Source organism: Engraulis encrasicolus, chromosome 14, assembly GCF_034702125.1.
Source record: "Engraulis encrasicolus isolate BLACKSEA-1 chromosome 14, IST_EnEncr_1.0, whole genome shotgun sequence".
Classification (NCBI taxonomy): Eukaryota; Metazoa; Chordata; class Actinopteri; order Clupeiformes; family Engraulidae; genus Engraulis; species Engraulis encrasicolus.
This window is the reverse complement of record NC_085870.1, coordinates 21,490,559-21,506,702: the sequence shown is the minus strand read 5'-3', so window position 1 is coordinate 21,506,702 and position 16,144 is coordinate 21,490,559. Positions and strand designations below refer to the sequence as shown.

Here is a 16,144-nt window from a genome sequence, read left to right as displayed (position 1 = left end):
ATGATGGAGTGTCAAGAGGGCATTTGATCAAAAAAGGTTGAGAACCACTTATGTTATAGAATCTGTACTCTCAAAATGATTGACTCAAGAGGTTCCCGAGGCTCTTTTCAAACCACCACATTCAAACCACACCCAGGCCTGGCAGCTCAAGTCATCCTTCTTCTTCAGAAATGACAGATCGTGATCATTTACAATAAGAGTGATTCAAAACGACGACGCAATATTATTTCATTATAATTATACTGGTAGGTTCAAGTAATACAGATCTACACAACAACTTACTCATGAAAACAGGTCAAAAGAGTCAACAATAATGCTTAACTATCAGCATAAAACAATATTGGTTGATATCGACAAGCTGTCAACAATTTGCATTTATAAATAGATCTATTTTTCTCTATCAATTATCCCAAATACATTGGCTTGATAAAAGGTTGGGGTGCACCCCCAAAACACAGTGGGGAAAAAAGAGCATATCTCAATTTTTAACTTCAGAAGAGTCACCAGCCACCTTTCTACACCACCAGGTGTAGAAAAAATTACTCTCAATACAGGAAACCCAGACCTGTGTGCACAATGAAAAGTGGTACGACTATGAGGGGCTGCATCATCTACAGTTGGCCTGCAACACAAGCACAGTAGGCAGGACTAAGTCTAACATCTAAGTGTAACTCATTGATTGCACTACTCTCACTGGTATGACTGTATGGCAGTGGCTGCTTTTATGCAAATAAAGGGATGGGAGAGTAGCACAATAATATTGCACAATAAAATGGCATTTTTCAGAAAGTGCGCTCAAAGTGCAGGTTTTTTGTCTTTTTTCAGAAAGTGCGCTCAACTCCCAAGTGATTTTTACAAGGTCTTCAGGTGCGAGCGAACGGCAAAGTTCATATTTAGTAAAAAAAACAATCTTGTTTTTAATTCTAGTGGGTTAGCATGACAGACAGACGTTTCAGCCTGAGACTTCTTCAGGCTTAGGCCGAAACGTCTGTCTGTCATGCTAACCCACTAGAATAAAATACAAGAATTATACCAGAGAGTGCGGCATTTCTACTAAACAATAAAATAGCGGGACACAGCTAGCAGCTAGTCTGACGTCACCTCATGCTGCTACGCCCCTGCATCACCCCGACACACGATGATGCCAAATAACCAATACATTTCAGCAACTCCATTTATGGTTAGTAGACCCCTTCAACATCATGCTTCCTGAAGGGTGTATTTGAGACATTTATTCAGTTGTGTAATTCTATGACAAATGGCTATATCTAAAAGGCAGCTATTTTCTTTGGGACAGAGATAACAGTTGCTACTTGATAAGAAAGAACGTCTGTTCACACCTTAAGGAACAACACCCCCTGTTTAACACATCAAGAATCTCACTAAAATGCTCTGAATAACTGTAAACTGGTAAACTGTGTTAAGTCCCATTTATTTTTCCTTTTTTGTTTGGTTTTCTGCTGTAGGTATTGAACTGGAGGATGGTCAAAAGGCAGTGTTCATTCAAAAGCATAAATGTATGCACAAAAAAAATGTTATTTTATTATTATGATAATATTGTACAGAAACTCTTAAAAACACGTTACACGTACAGTAAAATTAAATACACATCATCAGTGATTTAAAAACAAAGAATCTGGGACAAGAAAAAAAGGAAAAGTAATTAATCGAGGTATCTTGATATCTGGGATGTTTTTGCTTTAAGTTTTTGCTTTCAGTCACAAGTTTGTATCAGCCATGTTCAAAGAATTTTCTACCATTAAGCCCTCCCTCCCCTTGTTAGAAAGACAGTTATGAAAAACTACCGTTATTATGCAAATATATAACATATTTTCCACCAATTTTCCTAAATAACAGTCATAATCTGCTACAGTACAATTGAAATGTTATTGAACAAACCTTCAAGAAGATAACAGCATTTTGTTTTTTTGGATAATAATTTGGAACACATTTAATCCCAATACACCAGTGATACCACAACTCCTCAAACTGTGATGGGTCGAACAACACATTCAGTACAGTGTATACAAATGAGTTTTGTGTTCCACTAATTTTCATCCTCATACTCATTCATCCATGTCATGCCAATCAATGGTTACATTTACATGAGAATTCGGAATGAACTCTATTTAATTCTGAATAAAGCTTAATTCCTCTTTGAAAACGTCATGTAAACACCTCTTAATTCCGAATTAAAGGAAAGACCAAAGCAAATTCGAAGCAACTATTTAGTTCTGAATTAGCAATTCGGATTTAAAAACGTCATGTAAACCGAAACGTAGCAACTATGGGGTCATGGGGAACTCAACATCTATAATGCTGAGGTGTCAGAAGTAAAAGTTAAAGTAAATTCATGATGCAAGTACAAAACCAGCACATGATATTACATAGTGGTTACACTAGTTACTCTGTTGTACCGAATGAGGTAGCTAGGTACACTGTGTTGTTACCGAAAAACATGAGGGAAAAAAAGAACAAAAACCACCACAAATTTGATGGGAGTCAGCTGATCGTAAGACAAGTACACTGGTCTACTGGTTACCCAGATAAGTTACCTGCATTGCAAGGAAACTGCTTGTTATTTTTTACTTTTACTTCTGACACCTCTGCTATGACATGCTTTAGAAGATTGTATTGCTCCTCATACTATTGGCAATGGGGGTTGAAATTAACTGTCAAATATGAATATAAATAGTATATAAAGCGGTATGTGTACAAGCCAGACGATTACACACACTGCACTTAAAACCGGGGAATTTACAGGAGGACTGTTAAAACTTCCTAGGAAAGATCATTGACAGCAGTCACAGTCACAGAGCATGACTAAAAGTGGTGCAGACAGCACAGGTGGAGAAGGGGGGAGGGGGGGATAAATATACAGTACATGAAAGCCAGAGATTTTGTGACGTAATGAAGTATGGGGTGGGGGCGCTGAGTCCTGTCATTACGAGGAGTAAGTGCTTGAAAGAAATGGGCAGGTAAGAAAAAAAACATGTTAAGGAGGGGAAAGCAGGCAAAGACACAAGAGATTAAAAAAGGAAGGAGACGTGTGTGTGTGTGTGTGTGTAAGCCACTGTCCTGCAGGGCTACATTCAGGAAGACATGAAGAGACGTTAAGAGAAAGGTCAACTACCACAGCCTGCATTGCTTCTGTCGTCATGGTACAATCACACATAACATGATTCCTGAGAAGGAGGCTCATTTATGGTGCAGTCAGTCTCTCAGACGCTACGGCATTCAGCTCATTCATTCAATAAAAAAGTCACCCTGCTCAAAGCACAGGTTCAGGAAAAAAGTTGGTCCCTCTAGAATCCTGAGACACAATGCAGCATGGAAAAAAAGGAAAGTCAAGGGTCCGAGAATGATAAGACCAATTATATCAATTAACTGGTATCCCAGGCTCCCTCGGCAGAGGCAGCAACCATGGATATGATTCAGTCTATACTGATTAGGTAGAACGGTTGAGGATTGTGGGTAGGCGTGCTGATGCTAGAAACCCCTCACGTGTCCCTACTTAATGCCACGGTTATGCCGCCATGAGCTACTCGTCAAGATTAACTACCTGTACCAAGAAAGAGGAAGAAATATCCGCTCTTTAGCTCAGTCACCTGACGAAGACCTTACAAGTCGAAACGTTGTTGCCAATTTTTCACTTGTTAAATCATGACAAGAAAGCTTTTGTGGTGTGCGGATATTTCTTCACTTTCTTGTGTGTTCTTTTATATCCTTTTATATCCTGCACCAAATCTTTTTTCGGATTTGCACGCACCTCTCACCTTTTGAAGTTTGAGCTACCAAGCCATTACAACACACTGCAGTAACTCCTCCAAGAGGTGAGGGTCAGGGTTTAGTTCATGGGGTGGGGAACCTATGGTTCGGGGCCGGATAAGATGGCCTCAAGGGCCGTAAACGTTCCCCTATCCATACGTTCCCCACCCATGATCGGGCCCCCAATATAATTTCAATGTTATGCAGTTTCTCATATGACATGTTTTGTAAAGCTATCTTTGAAATTACATTTGTGATACAAATAAGTCATATTTTCAGGGGACCTAGTTAAGGTGGGGTCTGTTGTAAAGGTAGCCGTCTTCAAAATACTAGCGCAGGGGGAAATCCTGGTTTGTGCTCATAGTACGGCCCTCGGAGGACTTTTATCACATTTTAAGTGGCCCTTCCAATGAAAAAGGCTGCTCACCCTTGGTTTAGATCATAGCTATGTTGAAAGGCTTTCTGAATTGGTAGTTCAGTATCTTCACCAAGCAGGTCATCGCAACAGAACACCAGTATCTGCGGTCTAATCCTTCTGGGTGGGGTGAGGTGGCCGCCCTGACTGTCTGCAGAGTCAGCGTGGATTCAGTGATTCAGTGATTCAGTGTAAACTGATTCAGTAGAAAGGGTGGAGGGTGGAGGGAAGGTGTGCTGGTCCGTAAAGCACGTTATACTTCTTTCAGTTGACACTCCTTGTGGTTAGGTATGTCGCCTTGGCCCCAGGGATGTCCTCAGGGATGTGATTCAGTCTAAAATTGATTCAGCAGAGAGGTGGGGGGTTGAAGGTTGTCCTTAAACTGGTCCTTAAACCACATTCGTTTTTTTTTCTCCCCCGGTTTACTCCCGGCACCTGCAGACGACGCAGTCACTACTCCTTGCAGGTGGGGTCGCCAGCCAGGCTCTCAGTCGAGGCCCCATGGGTGGTGGTGGTGGTGGTGGTGGTGTGTGGGCACATAGCCTAAAATTGATTCAGCAGAGAGGTTAAGGGTTGAAGGTTGTGGGTAGGTGCCCTGGTCCTCAAACCATGTTCCGTTTTTTTTTCCGGTTTACCCATCAGTCCATGTCACTCCTCCTTGCATGTGGGGTCGCCGGCCTGGCTTTCTGCCGAGGCCCCGTGGGTGGTGGTGGTGGTGGTGTTGTTGGTGGGGTGGAGGCGCGTCTTACTGTTTGGCGAGCGGCTCTTCAGCTCCTCCTGCAGGCTGGCGTTGGCGATCCTCATCTGGTCGTCGGCGCCCTGCAGGGCCTTGAGCTCCGTGCTGTGAAAGACCCAGAGCACGGCGGAGCAGAGCAGCAGACAGAAGCACAGCGCCCCCAACAGGTAGAAGGAGCCGCGCGGGAAGGGCTGCTCTGCCACCGCGGCCGCCGCCGCCAGCCAGGGCACCGCCGCTATGGCCAGCTCCAGCAGCAGCAGTGCCAGCCCCATGGCGCCCGTCCGCGCCGCGCCGTAGCGCTTCCGCTGGGCACAGTGCACGCCCACCTTCACCTCCGTCCGTGCCTCCGTCACCAGGTCCACCAGCTCGGCCAGCCTGCCTGCCAAACAATCAAGTCAAGTAAGGTTTTATTGTCAGTTTCTTCATATGCACAGGTCATACAAGGAAATTGAAATGACGTTTCTCTCTCTATATATACCACTAAAGGACATAGACATACACAGGGCTGACATTTACAGACTGACAGCAAAGTGCAAGACAGGACAAGTAACAGTGATGGACCAATAATAGCTAGCAAACAGGGGGGAGAAACCGCTAGCCGTAAAGCAATACTGTACCATTTCTGGAAATTAGCTTATTTTACATCTTCCCTTGAGTCAATTGAATAAGTTTAAAAAAAAATTCTGAACTGCCAGATGTTCTCTGAGTCTGGCTGTGCACATTTCACCTCACAGCTAACATGTAAAGGGTTCCCACTCTAATTCAGATATAAAAATCCATGATTTTCCATGACTTTCCAGACCCAAAACATAGAATTTCCATGACCACTTCCGTAAAAAGAAATAACATTAAGTTTTAAAAAGTGTGAAAACTGAAGGTTATCTTCACCCCTAGAGCCGACGCCGAGCCACCGCCAGACTAAAGAGGGCTCATTGCATCCTAGAATGTTGCACATTACAGCGAGAAACCAAACACTCTCTGGCTAAGCGTTGTAGTATAAAGAGTAAGACACAATGTTATACACGAAACAAAAAAGTTTTTGCTTCTACACAACTATTAAGAAAATTCCATGATATTCCATGACTGTGCATGCAAAATGGTAAAATACCATGACTTTCCATGACTGGAAAAACTTTTATGAAATTCCATGACATTCCAGAAATTCCATGACCCGTGGGAACCCTGCATGTAGTATCATTGAATCTTATGGGTCCAGCTAGTAGTAATTCAAGCAATGTCACTTGAATGCCTCAGGCACAGCAACACCAACACGCTTAATAGGGGGTTATATCAGTGTGTCATTAGAACTTATTATAGCAATAGTAAAGGGACGGCTAGAAGAACAAGAGAAAGATAAAGCTTATAACTTTTAAAATGATAACTTCAGTAAAGGTGGAAAAGGACCTAATTTACAGAAATGGTGGAGTATGGCTTTAAAACAAACAAAACCAGGAAAAAACTGGTGTCACAAGCCACAAGCATGTGCTTTAGGCATGTCTGCTTGACTAAGAGGGCGTGTGTGTGTGTTTGCGTACACAGAGAGAGAGAGAGAGAGAGAGAGAGAGAGAGAGAGAGAGAGAGAGAGAGAGAGAGAGAGAGAGAGAGGGAGGGAGGGAGAGAGGGAGATAGAAGTTCTGTGTGAGATATCTTAAGAGATCTTATCTATGGGCAAATATTTAGCTTATTTCTCTAACTGGCAGGTGTTGTGAGAATACTTGCACTCCGCTTACTCATTGAGGGGGTGTCTTTATTGTTTGTTTGGCTCATTGATGTTCTAAGTCAGGGCTGGGCAATTATATTGGCCTGAGGGCCTCATTGGGTGTAGATTATTGACTACATAGTCAGACGTTGCAGGCCAAATGCCTGTGCCAGTGATAAGAAATCCTGTAATGTACACTAGCATAACCTGTTGGCTATTTCTCTCCTACACATTGTAATATTTAGATGTGACCTTGATTAATCTCACACAGCAAGACTCCTACAGTAGCTGTTTTAAGAATGTTAGGTGCGAGTATGACAGCTTGGATTTAAAAGTTGCCCAGTTGGCCAGATGAGATGTCCCTGCAGGCCGCTTGTGATGTTAAATTGGAGCTTTAAGTGGAGAAAAAAAAAGCACAAAACGGATACGTGCAAGGAAGGAAAACACTAGGCGAGTGACTCCACACTGGTTTGTAAATCGAGATTTTTTTTATTATCCACATCATTTACTATAAGAGGGGTTTAAAATATGAAAGGATAAAAATATATCCGCTTTAAAAACATCCACATATGTAAACAAGGTGTTGCGTGTGTAAACAAGGTGTTATGAGCATGCGTAAATAAACAAGGGCATAGTGTTGTACCTGTGTCCTCCTCGTCCTGGCTCTCTGGCTCCCCCTGGCGTTCGGCTGAGGTACCAGAAGGCAGGAGCAGGAGCTGGGTGCTCAGGGCCTCGTGGTCAGACAGGGGGAAGGCCCGGCCTGGGTAGGAGCCCTGGGTGGTGCTTAACGACTCACACTTTACTGCTACACCATTGGATCCCTATCATAAAACACGGAAAACACACGCACACACGCACGCACAGATACACATATGCACAGACACACGCAGACACACAACATTTGAAAGTATTGTAATTGTCAATGCATTTGCAATGCAATGCAATCTACTGCTAATGTTTTTCTTGGAAAGTATATTTTTCAAGAGTAGCATCTGTAATGTTTCCTGTCTTGTGCTGCTTTTACTTAAAGGATTTATCCGGAGTTGGGACAAGTTTGCCTCATTTTTGCATGTTTGGGATGAAATACAGTCACTCTAGCAAAATCAAGGCAAAAGGATGTGTTTTGAGAAAGTTTTATAATATCACGTTAGCCTCGTTAGCCATATCAGCTATGCAATATGATAGATTGCGGGCATCTACACTACACAAAAGTCCACAAAAGTAGATTGCCGAGGGCGTCGCATCATCAGCTGTGGTTACTCGCTTTGGAAATAATCATAGCTGATGATGCGTCGCCCTCGGCAATCTACTTTTGTGGACTTTTGTGTCAAATAGTTGGCTTGACCGTAACTGTAGATATTGTCAAGGTAGTAGCTTCACAAAACACATTCTGCAGACCTGCAGAAGGGCTTTGGACACATCGGTTTATGTGTGGATACCCTCAACATATTACGAGGTACGTGTGACGTTGTTTTGATCTGTGCAAGACTTTAAAATGTTGTGTTTTTGAAATGTGTGTAACCGCCGAGATACGATGCCCGCAATCTATCATACTGCATAGCTGATATGGCTAACGAGGCTAACGTGATATTATCAAACTTTCTCAAAACGCATCCTTTTGCCTTGATTTTGCTCTAGAGTGACTGTATTTCATCCCAAACATGCAAAAATGAGGCAAACTTGTTCCAACTCCGGATAAATCCTTTAACTTTGCCACAGGAGCTTGCCATTTGATAGAGTAGAGAGTAGAGCAGAGTATCATTTATTGATCCAGAGGGAAATTAAGGTGTCAAGTAGCATACATACATAAACACAGAAGAAGACCCATACGAGATGTAGATGAACTGAATCTCTTAACACACTCACCTTGAAGAGAATGTAGTCTATACGTATGCCCTTCTCGAATGGACCAAGCTCTTTCTCGTTGATGAAGGGGTTTTTGGCAATGAGTGTGAGGCCATTCTCACATCCCTGTAAAGCGATCAAAAAAAGAAAAGAAAAAAATCTATGAACGTTTTACCTGTTGATTTCCAAAGAATATACGGGGAGTGTTGCAGAGCCGTCTAATAAGAGAGTTGTGTCAACCGGGGACCAGGAAGTTGGTTGGTGATGTGATTCACGTAGATTAAAATATTTCTTAACATCAATTTTCTGTTAGCTGGAGACAAGCACAGAACCATTACATACCAAGCAAAGATTAAGTACAAACGAATTAAATGTACCTTTACCACATTTTCTGTGTTCTACGGCCACCGCTTGGAACTAAGTAACTACTTCTATTGGAACTTAAGTCAATGGTGATTTACATGTAAAACGCTCCGTGAGGGTCCATGAGAGCCACCATTGCTGTGGAAAGATTGGACCATTGAGGTCTATGAGAGTGACGTAACTCTCCTATTAGACGGCTCTGGAGTGTTGTATAAAGCATCGTTCTCAAACCCAGAGACTCAGATAACAGAATAGACAATTTTGCCAATCGTATGTCCACTTACACTTCTGTTAGGATGAATAGCAAATGTCATTGAGATTATTATAAGAGAATGAGTGAGTGAGTGAGTGAGTGAGTGAGTGAGTGAGTGAGTGAGTGAGTGAGTGAGTGAGTGAGTGACATTAAATGGAGACGCACGTCAAAGCTGTCGGTCTCTGTGTAGCAGTCCCTGAGGCCTGTATAGGCTCGGACCAGCCGGAAGCCCAGGTCCTGAGCGTGCATGTTGAAGTCCCCTCCCACAATCACCAGGTCAGCTCCTCTTGAGGTGTGCCTAGGGGGCGCAAACGCAAACACACACAATCTCAATTTTCTCAAAAAAGGTTTCGTCTTGTTCAGCAACATAAAAACACTTGATCAGGTTACTAATGCCTATGATATTATGTATGATATGGTAGCCAAATTACAAAAAAAGGTGCGCTCAAACAGTTAATATTGTAGCCCCTTAATGCACACCGTACCTCCAGTGGCACGCTTCAATAGTCATTGTAACTACCATAGCACTACAATACTATGACACAACACAGGCCCTTTAGTAATGCACCACGACTTGGTCATTACCATACTGGTAACAACAAATGTATAAAGCCACGTCTTAAGGGGTTAAATACTGCTTTGGGTACGAATTAAAACGCATCAGATTATATAGGAAATAAAAACATAATGACAACAGCTTGACACCAAAGCATGTTTCTTGGGACATGTTGCAATTGAGGAAGATGTCAAGCAAAGATAATGCATGTGATGCCCATTTTACATTACATTACATTACATTACACTTAGCTGTCGCTTTCATCCAAAGTTATTTTTCAGGGTATTGGTTACAGTCCCAGGAGCAATGTGGGATTTCAGCCATGGATAGAAGTGTAGGGAGAGGTCAGGTGGGGTTTGAACCTACAACCCCCACATTGAAAGACCAACTCCCTATCCCCTTGGCCAGTGATTCTCAACCAGGACTACGTGTACCAAAAAATATTTAAAAATGTATGAAATACAGCCACATTGACGCAGATACAATGTTATGCGTATGTTTTGCCCCACCCTACTGATTTTTTACTTTGCACATTTGGCACACTGAACATTTTCAGATCACCAAACAAATGTAAACATTAAACAAGGCTGACCCAAGCAAACATAAAATACAGTTTCTGAACAATTATTTCATTTGTTGAGAGAATAATGCCATAAAACCTGCATGAGACTGTGTGAAAAAGTAATTGCCTCCCCCTTGTTAAATGAGAAGTTATCTGTGATTAATCATATCTGTGATTAATCATTATTTCGGACAAATTTGAGTGTTGGAATGGTGTGTGAAGCTCACCGGATGAAGTGTTGAAGCTCCCAGGCCTGTACCACACGGTGGGGCAGGTAGCCATCCTTCTCTCTGCAGTACTCGGCATGAAGCTGGACACATAGAGAACATACAAGCTTATATCACACAGCTGGACACATAGAGAACATAAAAGCTTATATCACACAGCTGGACACATAGAGAACATAAAAGCTTATGTCACACAGCTGGACACATGGAGAACATACAGCAAGCTTATATCACACAGCTGGACGCATAGAGAACATACAAGCTTATGTCACACAGCTGGACACATAGAGAACATACAGTAAGCTTATATCACACAGCTGGACACATAGAGAACAATCAGTAAGCTTATATCACACAGCTGGACACATAGAGAACATACAGTAAGCTTATATCACACAGCTGGACACTGTGACGTCCCAATGTGCCCCCCTCAGGCCAACGCGTGCCAGTGCACGTGCAGTGCAAGTGCTTGATGGGGGTAGTCTAATCGATTGACTGATGGCACCTGTGTGGGGAGGTATAAAGTCCTTCTCTCTTTTCTGATCTGTGGGCACTCTGACCTTGACCTCACCACTGGCTTTTTGATTTCGCTCTCTCTACTCACTCTTTTGCTCTTTCTTCACAGCTAACATACTGATACTGACACACAGAGACACAGCACACACCATTCACCTGCATACACCCATCATATCTCCTGGACACCAATGTGTATCAGTTGTTTGTTGAGTATTTGAATCAATAACACTAAACTTTGAATTCTGTTGTCGTCTCCATTTCATGTTGCTCCCCTGAGCTGGGGTCGTAACGCACGCACGCACGCATGCACACATGCACGGCACGCCAGGGGTGGAACTTGAAAAATTTCCCCACCAGTCAATGTGGCAGGTAGATTCTAAAACCTACCAGTCACTCACAATTTTTACCAGTCATAATTTTTACCAGTCATATTCAACCGTTCCAAATATTGTAATGGCAAGTAAGATGATTTTCTGATCAACACTTTTGTTTCAGAGGTCAAAAATTCCGTTATTTTGATGTAAATGCGCCTGTTCCATTCTCCACACTGTGCACTGTGTACTGAAATGCAGTGCACCTTCCACCCTCAACGTAACAGCAAAATTTGCGGGTGAAGTGCAGGTTCAATTTACGTTCTGTCTGATTAACGGAAATGACGATTGTCGTCAGCGTTTACCAACCGCTAATATACAGTTCATCACGGAAGACACTGTTCCTTATGTTGAATTTTTTTTTTGTTACCCCTTTCTCTTATGCACATGGCTATTGTCTTTGGAATCAAAACTATGCTGTCATCACAGATATTCGACAGTTTGACCGGTCTGACACTCAACTACGTAACAAACATGGCGGCCGTTGAGTGCGAAAAGTGTACAGTAACTCCACACTTCACAATACGGCTGGTTTGAGGGCGTCATCCGGGTAGTTTACAGTACACTTCACCGCCGCGATTAGAAATGGAACCGCCCTGCGTACCTAACACAGTGCGGAAAGGGCGGAAAGAACGGAGATTGGAACAGGCTCAATAACTCTTTTCATTACCAATTTGCTTAAACCTTTGATGTTGGATGCTGCGTATAATTCAGCACTAACCCGGGCGCCTGTCGAAAAATGTCACCCGCCATATTTCACCCGTCAAAGGCCAAATTCACCCGTCATTGGCAGGTGGACGGGTGCTTATTTACATCCCTGACCTACACACGGACGCACGCACGCACGCACGCACGCACACACGCAGTCATCCATCAGCCAGTTAGAGGACTTGTAGTACAGTCAGCATTTTGGACACGAGACATGAACTGACTGCTGTGTCAAAAGCTTTTGTCAGCCATTCTGCAGAATGACATCAGCATACGGATCACGTTCACACATCACATCACATCACATCACATGATATCACATTTATGTGTGTGAAAGGGCTGACTAAAATCTGCTGCCACTATGTGAATTTACACGTTCACAGCACAAACACAAATCACATGATCATGCAACATACTGTAGTTGCAGAAACTATTACACACAAAAAAAACACCAAGTCACACACTAAAATGACATCACATCACATTTTTAGGCATGACACAAAACAACAACACAATGCATTCAGACTTTCACATCCTCGTCATACAGACTTAGGCCTGCTTCAGACTGCAGCACTTTTCTTTTCTCTGTGAGGTATACCAATTTCAATTGTTTTTCTATGAAACGGCATATCTAATAGATGTGTGATGTGGGCCGCTGTGTCACAATGAAGTTTCCCAAGGGGGCATTCACTTTCTTCTAGCATTTTGGAGGTGGATAAAAACATCACAGCCCAATAGATTTAATTTCTTCTCTCACAGCCCCAGAGTTCCACTCACGTGTGTGACGTAGACATGAGCCATCAGCCCACTGATCTTCATCTGCACCATTCCCACCGCCTTCCCTCCAAACCAGTCTCCATGCTGGGCCTTAAAGAGAGACAGAGAAGAGGAGGAGGATGATGAGAAGAAGAAGAAGAAGAAGAAGAAGAAGAAGAAGAAGAAGAAGAAGAAGAAGAAGAAGAAGAAGAAGAAGAAGAAGAAGAAGAAGAAGAGAAGAAGAAGAAGAAGAAGAAGAAGAAGAAGAAGAAGAAGAAGAAGAAGAAGAAGAAGAAGAAGAAGAAGAAGAAGAAGAAGAAGAAGAAGAAGAAGAAGAAGAAGAAGAAGAAGAAGAAGAAGAAGAAGAAGAAGAAGAAGGGGGGCACTGTGGTGCAGCGAGCTAAGCCCCCCACATTTGGGCTTGCATGCCCACGGGGACCCCGGTTCGAGTCCGGCCGGGGTCATTTCCCGATCCTCCCCCGTCTCTCTGTCCCACTCGCTTCCTGTTTCCATCTCACACAGTCCTGTCTAAAAAAGGCATAAAAGCCCTTAAAAAAATACAAAAAAGAGAAGAAGAAGAAGAAGACAAAGAAGAGCAAGAGAACAAGAAAGAAAGCAAGAAGAAGTGCAAGAAGAAGAGGAATAAGAACTGACATAACAACACACTAACTACCCAGTCAGGGCTGCGTTTCCCAAAAACTCTTAAGTAGTACTTAAGCCTAAGTAGTACTTAAGTATGAGGGGCCACCTAGGCAATATATCATATCACCAAAAGTTTATGCATAAAATAATTGTATTGGCCTACATACAATGTTTTGTTCTGGTACATGCAAATAAAATGCTTGCTTAAGTGCATGTGTGAGGTAAAATAGTGTATTTATAAACTTTTAGTGATGATGTGAAACCTATTTCTGGTATATTGCCTAGGCGGCCCCTCATACTTAAGTACTACTTAGGCTTACGTACTACTTAAGAGATTTTGGGAAACGCAGCCCTGGTGAGTTAACGGTCTTCTTCAGAGTTCCATACTCACCATGTATGGATAGCCGTTGAGAGAGAACCGATACAGGAAGGCGTCATGGATACGATGCTTGGAGAACACCGACAGGCCACTCCCTATGACTCCACTACACACGCACACATGCACACACACACACAAAATGATTCACATTTACAACAGTGAAAAAACAAATACAAATTTAGCCTAGACAATAAGTATTCCCCTTGATAGTAACATGTCTTTTTTTCTGCAAGCAAACCGTGAATTGGCCTTTGAATCTAAAAACAACTGCTGCCAAGCAAGCTGATGGTTACTTCAAAAATGTGTATGGATTGGCACAAACCCTGTTTTTACCCTAAGACAGGGGTGTCAAATGCGAATTGACTGAGGGCCAAAATCAAAATCTGGAATGAAGTAGCGGGCTGAACTCAATATTATTTTTAAAATTGCACTTAACAGTCATAGATAAATTTCACACATACTCTTTGTCATCATATGTGGTAGTTCAAATGTGCCTGCACATTCTGTGACACACCAAATTTCATGTTCAAGTCTTGTTGCGCTATACATTAATGGTGTATGTGAGCCAAGTGTAATACACGTTTCAAATTATCTCGCGGGCCACATAAAATTACTCTGTGGGCCAGATTTGGCGCACGGGCCTGAGTTTGACATCCCTGCCCTAGGAGATAACCTTGCTACCTTTCTGATGGGCAAGTGTGCAAACACAGACAGACACTCAGACCTTTTGAAGTGATGGGAATGTGGGTAAGTGCTGGCGAGGGTCTTCCTCAGGTACAAGACGTCTTGCTCACTCCAAACCTGAAACAAACACAACAATTTGTCAGTTGCATGTGCTTGCTTCATTTGTCATTTCCATGCACTTGCTCGCTCCCTCACTCGCTCGCTCGCTCCAGGACTTTGCCTTTTGCAGAACGCTGTTCCACACATGTGAACAGAATATTCAGGAATTTGTTTTAAAACCATCAGTTTTAATATTTTTTTTAAAAGTTCAGAGATGCATCTCACGGATGCGCTGGGACACATCGTTGGCCTCATCCATGCGCTCTTCCCAGGGAACAGTGGGTTCCATAAGGATCAATTGTTTGTGTGGACTGACAAAAGGATCATATCTGAAACCAAAACCAAGTATTCTTAAGAATACTGTCATGGGCAGTCATGGGTAAGTGGTTAGGGCGTCAGACTTGTATCCAAAAGTTTGACCACTGACCCGCCATGTTGGCAGAGGGGAGTAATTAACCAGTGCTCTCCCCCATCCTCCTGCATGACTGAGATACCCTGAAAATGGTACCGTCGCTTCCTTGGGGCGCCATTGAAGGCTGTCTCCTTGCACGGGTGAGGCATAAATGGCATACATGCAATTTTGTTGTGTGCTGTGTGCAGTGCTCACTTGTGTGCTGTGCTGTGTCACAATGACAATGGGAGTTGGAGCTTCTCAATTGGGCTTTCATCTGGGCTTTCTTTACCACGTACAAAGTTACTCACTCACTCACTCAACCTGAGACTATTGCAGCCTTCACCATGAATGTGACAGAATGACAGGCTACAGAGTACAGAGTAGGCGTAACTTTGGCAAAGGCTGGGCCGTATGCATTCAAGTCAGTGCTGTCCTTAATGACAGAGTGAGGAAAGGTGGGAATACAGACTTTGCCCTCTGACAGAAACACTCTGTTCTACAGTGAACTTTACTGAGAATGACCCTGCTGTATAAGCTATAGTAGTGTGTACACTAGAACCAAGACGAAAGTACAGCATATGCAAGATCTGAAACACGACTACAGTAGATAAAAGGGTCATTGACGTTATTGTAGTAGTAGACATCAGGGTTGCAGTGTAGTAGCAGCCATCAGCTAATGCCACTATTGTATGAATTTAATTATTTTTGTTTGTTTTTGCTGGATTATCTAAGAAACATATTAATTAAGTACATTCATTACCAATTATTGATTAAGCAATTCATCATAGGCATTAGCTGTGCTTGTACCACCTGACGCCTGCAAAAAGAAAATGGTTGGGGCAGGCAATGTTAGTCCTATGCCATTAAAGTAAGACATTTTCTTTCACTTTTTATTTTTTATGTTGTGTCTTTTGGTCCCGTTATTTACACCGAGTGTACAGTATGACACAAACCACAAACACCCACTTGACTTAGCGGGTCGGGAGACGTCAATGGCATTAAATCCCATCCGAGTGGTTGCTAATTTATAGTCATTGACACACGGACCTGATATGGGACAGAGTTCACCTGCAGTGAGCCCCATCTCATCAAGTCTGGCTGCCTCTCTACTCTGGTAACCAGATACTACTCCCAGGGTGCGTTCCAATATGCGACCTTGCGTCCACTTGTG

The 16,144-nt window shown here is 42.8% G+C and overlaps 1 protein-coding gene across 2 annotated transcripts in view; it reads right to left on the bottom strand.

Annotated features, from left to right (window-relative positions):
- Positions 1-1,416: 1,416 nt before the first annotated feature.
- The window catches only part of smpd2b (sphingomyelin phosphodiesterase 2b), a 19,526-nt gene continuing 4,798 nt past the window's right edge, over positions 1,417-16,144 (bottom strand). For both annotated transcript variants that reach the window (XM_063215186.1, XM_063215187.1), the window contains exons 4-11: positions 14,521-14,597; positions 13,809-13,902; positions 12,797-12,886; positions 10,425-10,507; positions 9,245-9,377; positions 8,485-8,589; positions 7,262-7,439; positions 1,417-5,298 (exon numbers count right to left, since the gene is read on the bottom strand). In XM_063215186.1, the coding sequence (XP_063071256.1) occupies positions 4,832-5,298; positions 7,262-7,439; positions 8,485-8,589; positions 9,245-9,377; positions 10,425-10,507; positions 12,797-12,886; positions 13,809-13,902; positions 14,521-14,597 (1,227 nt within the window). In that variant the 3' untranslated portion in view covers positions 1,417-4,831. The remainder of the gene's footprint in view (positions 5,299-7,261; positions 7,440-8,484; positions 8,590-9,244; positions 9,378-10,424; positions 10,508-12,796; positions 12,887-13,808; positions 13,903-14,520; positions 14,598-16,144) is intronic.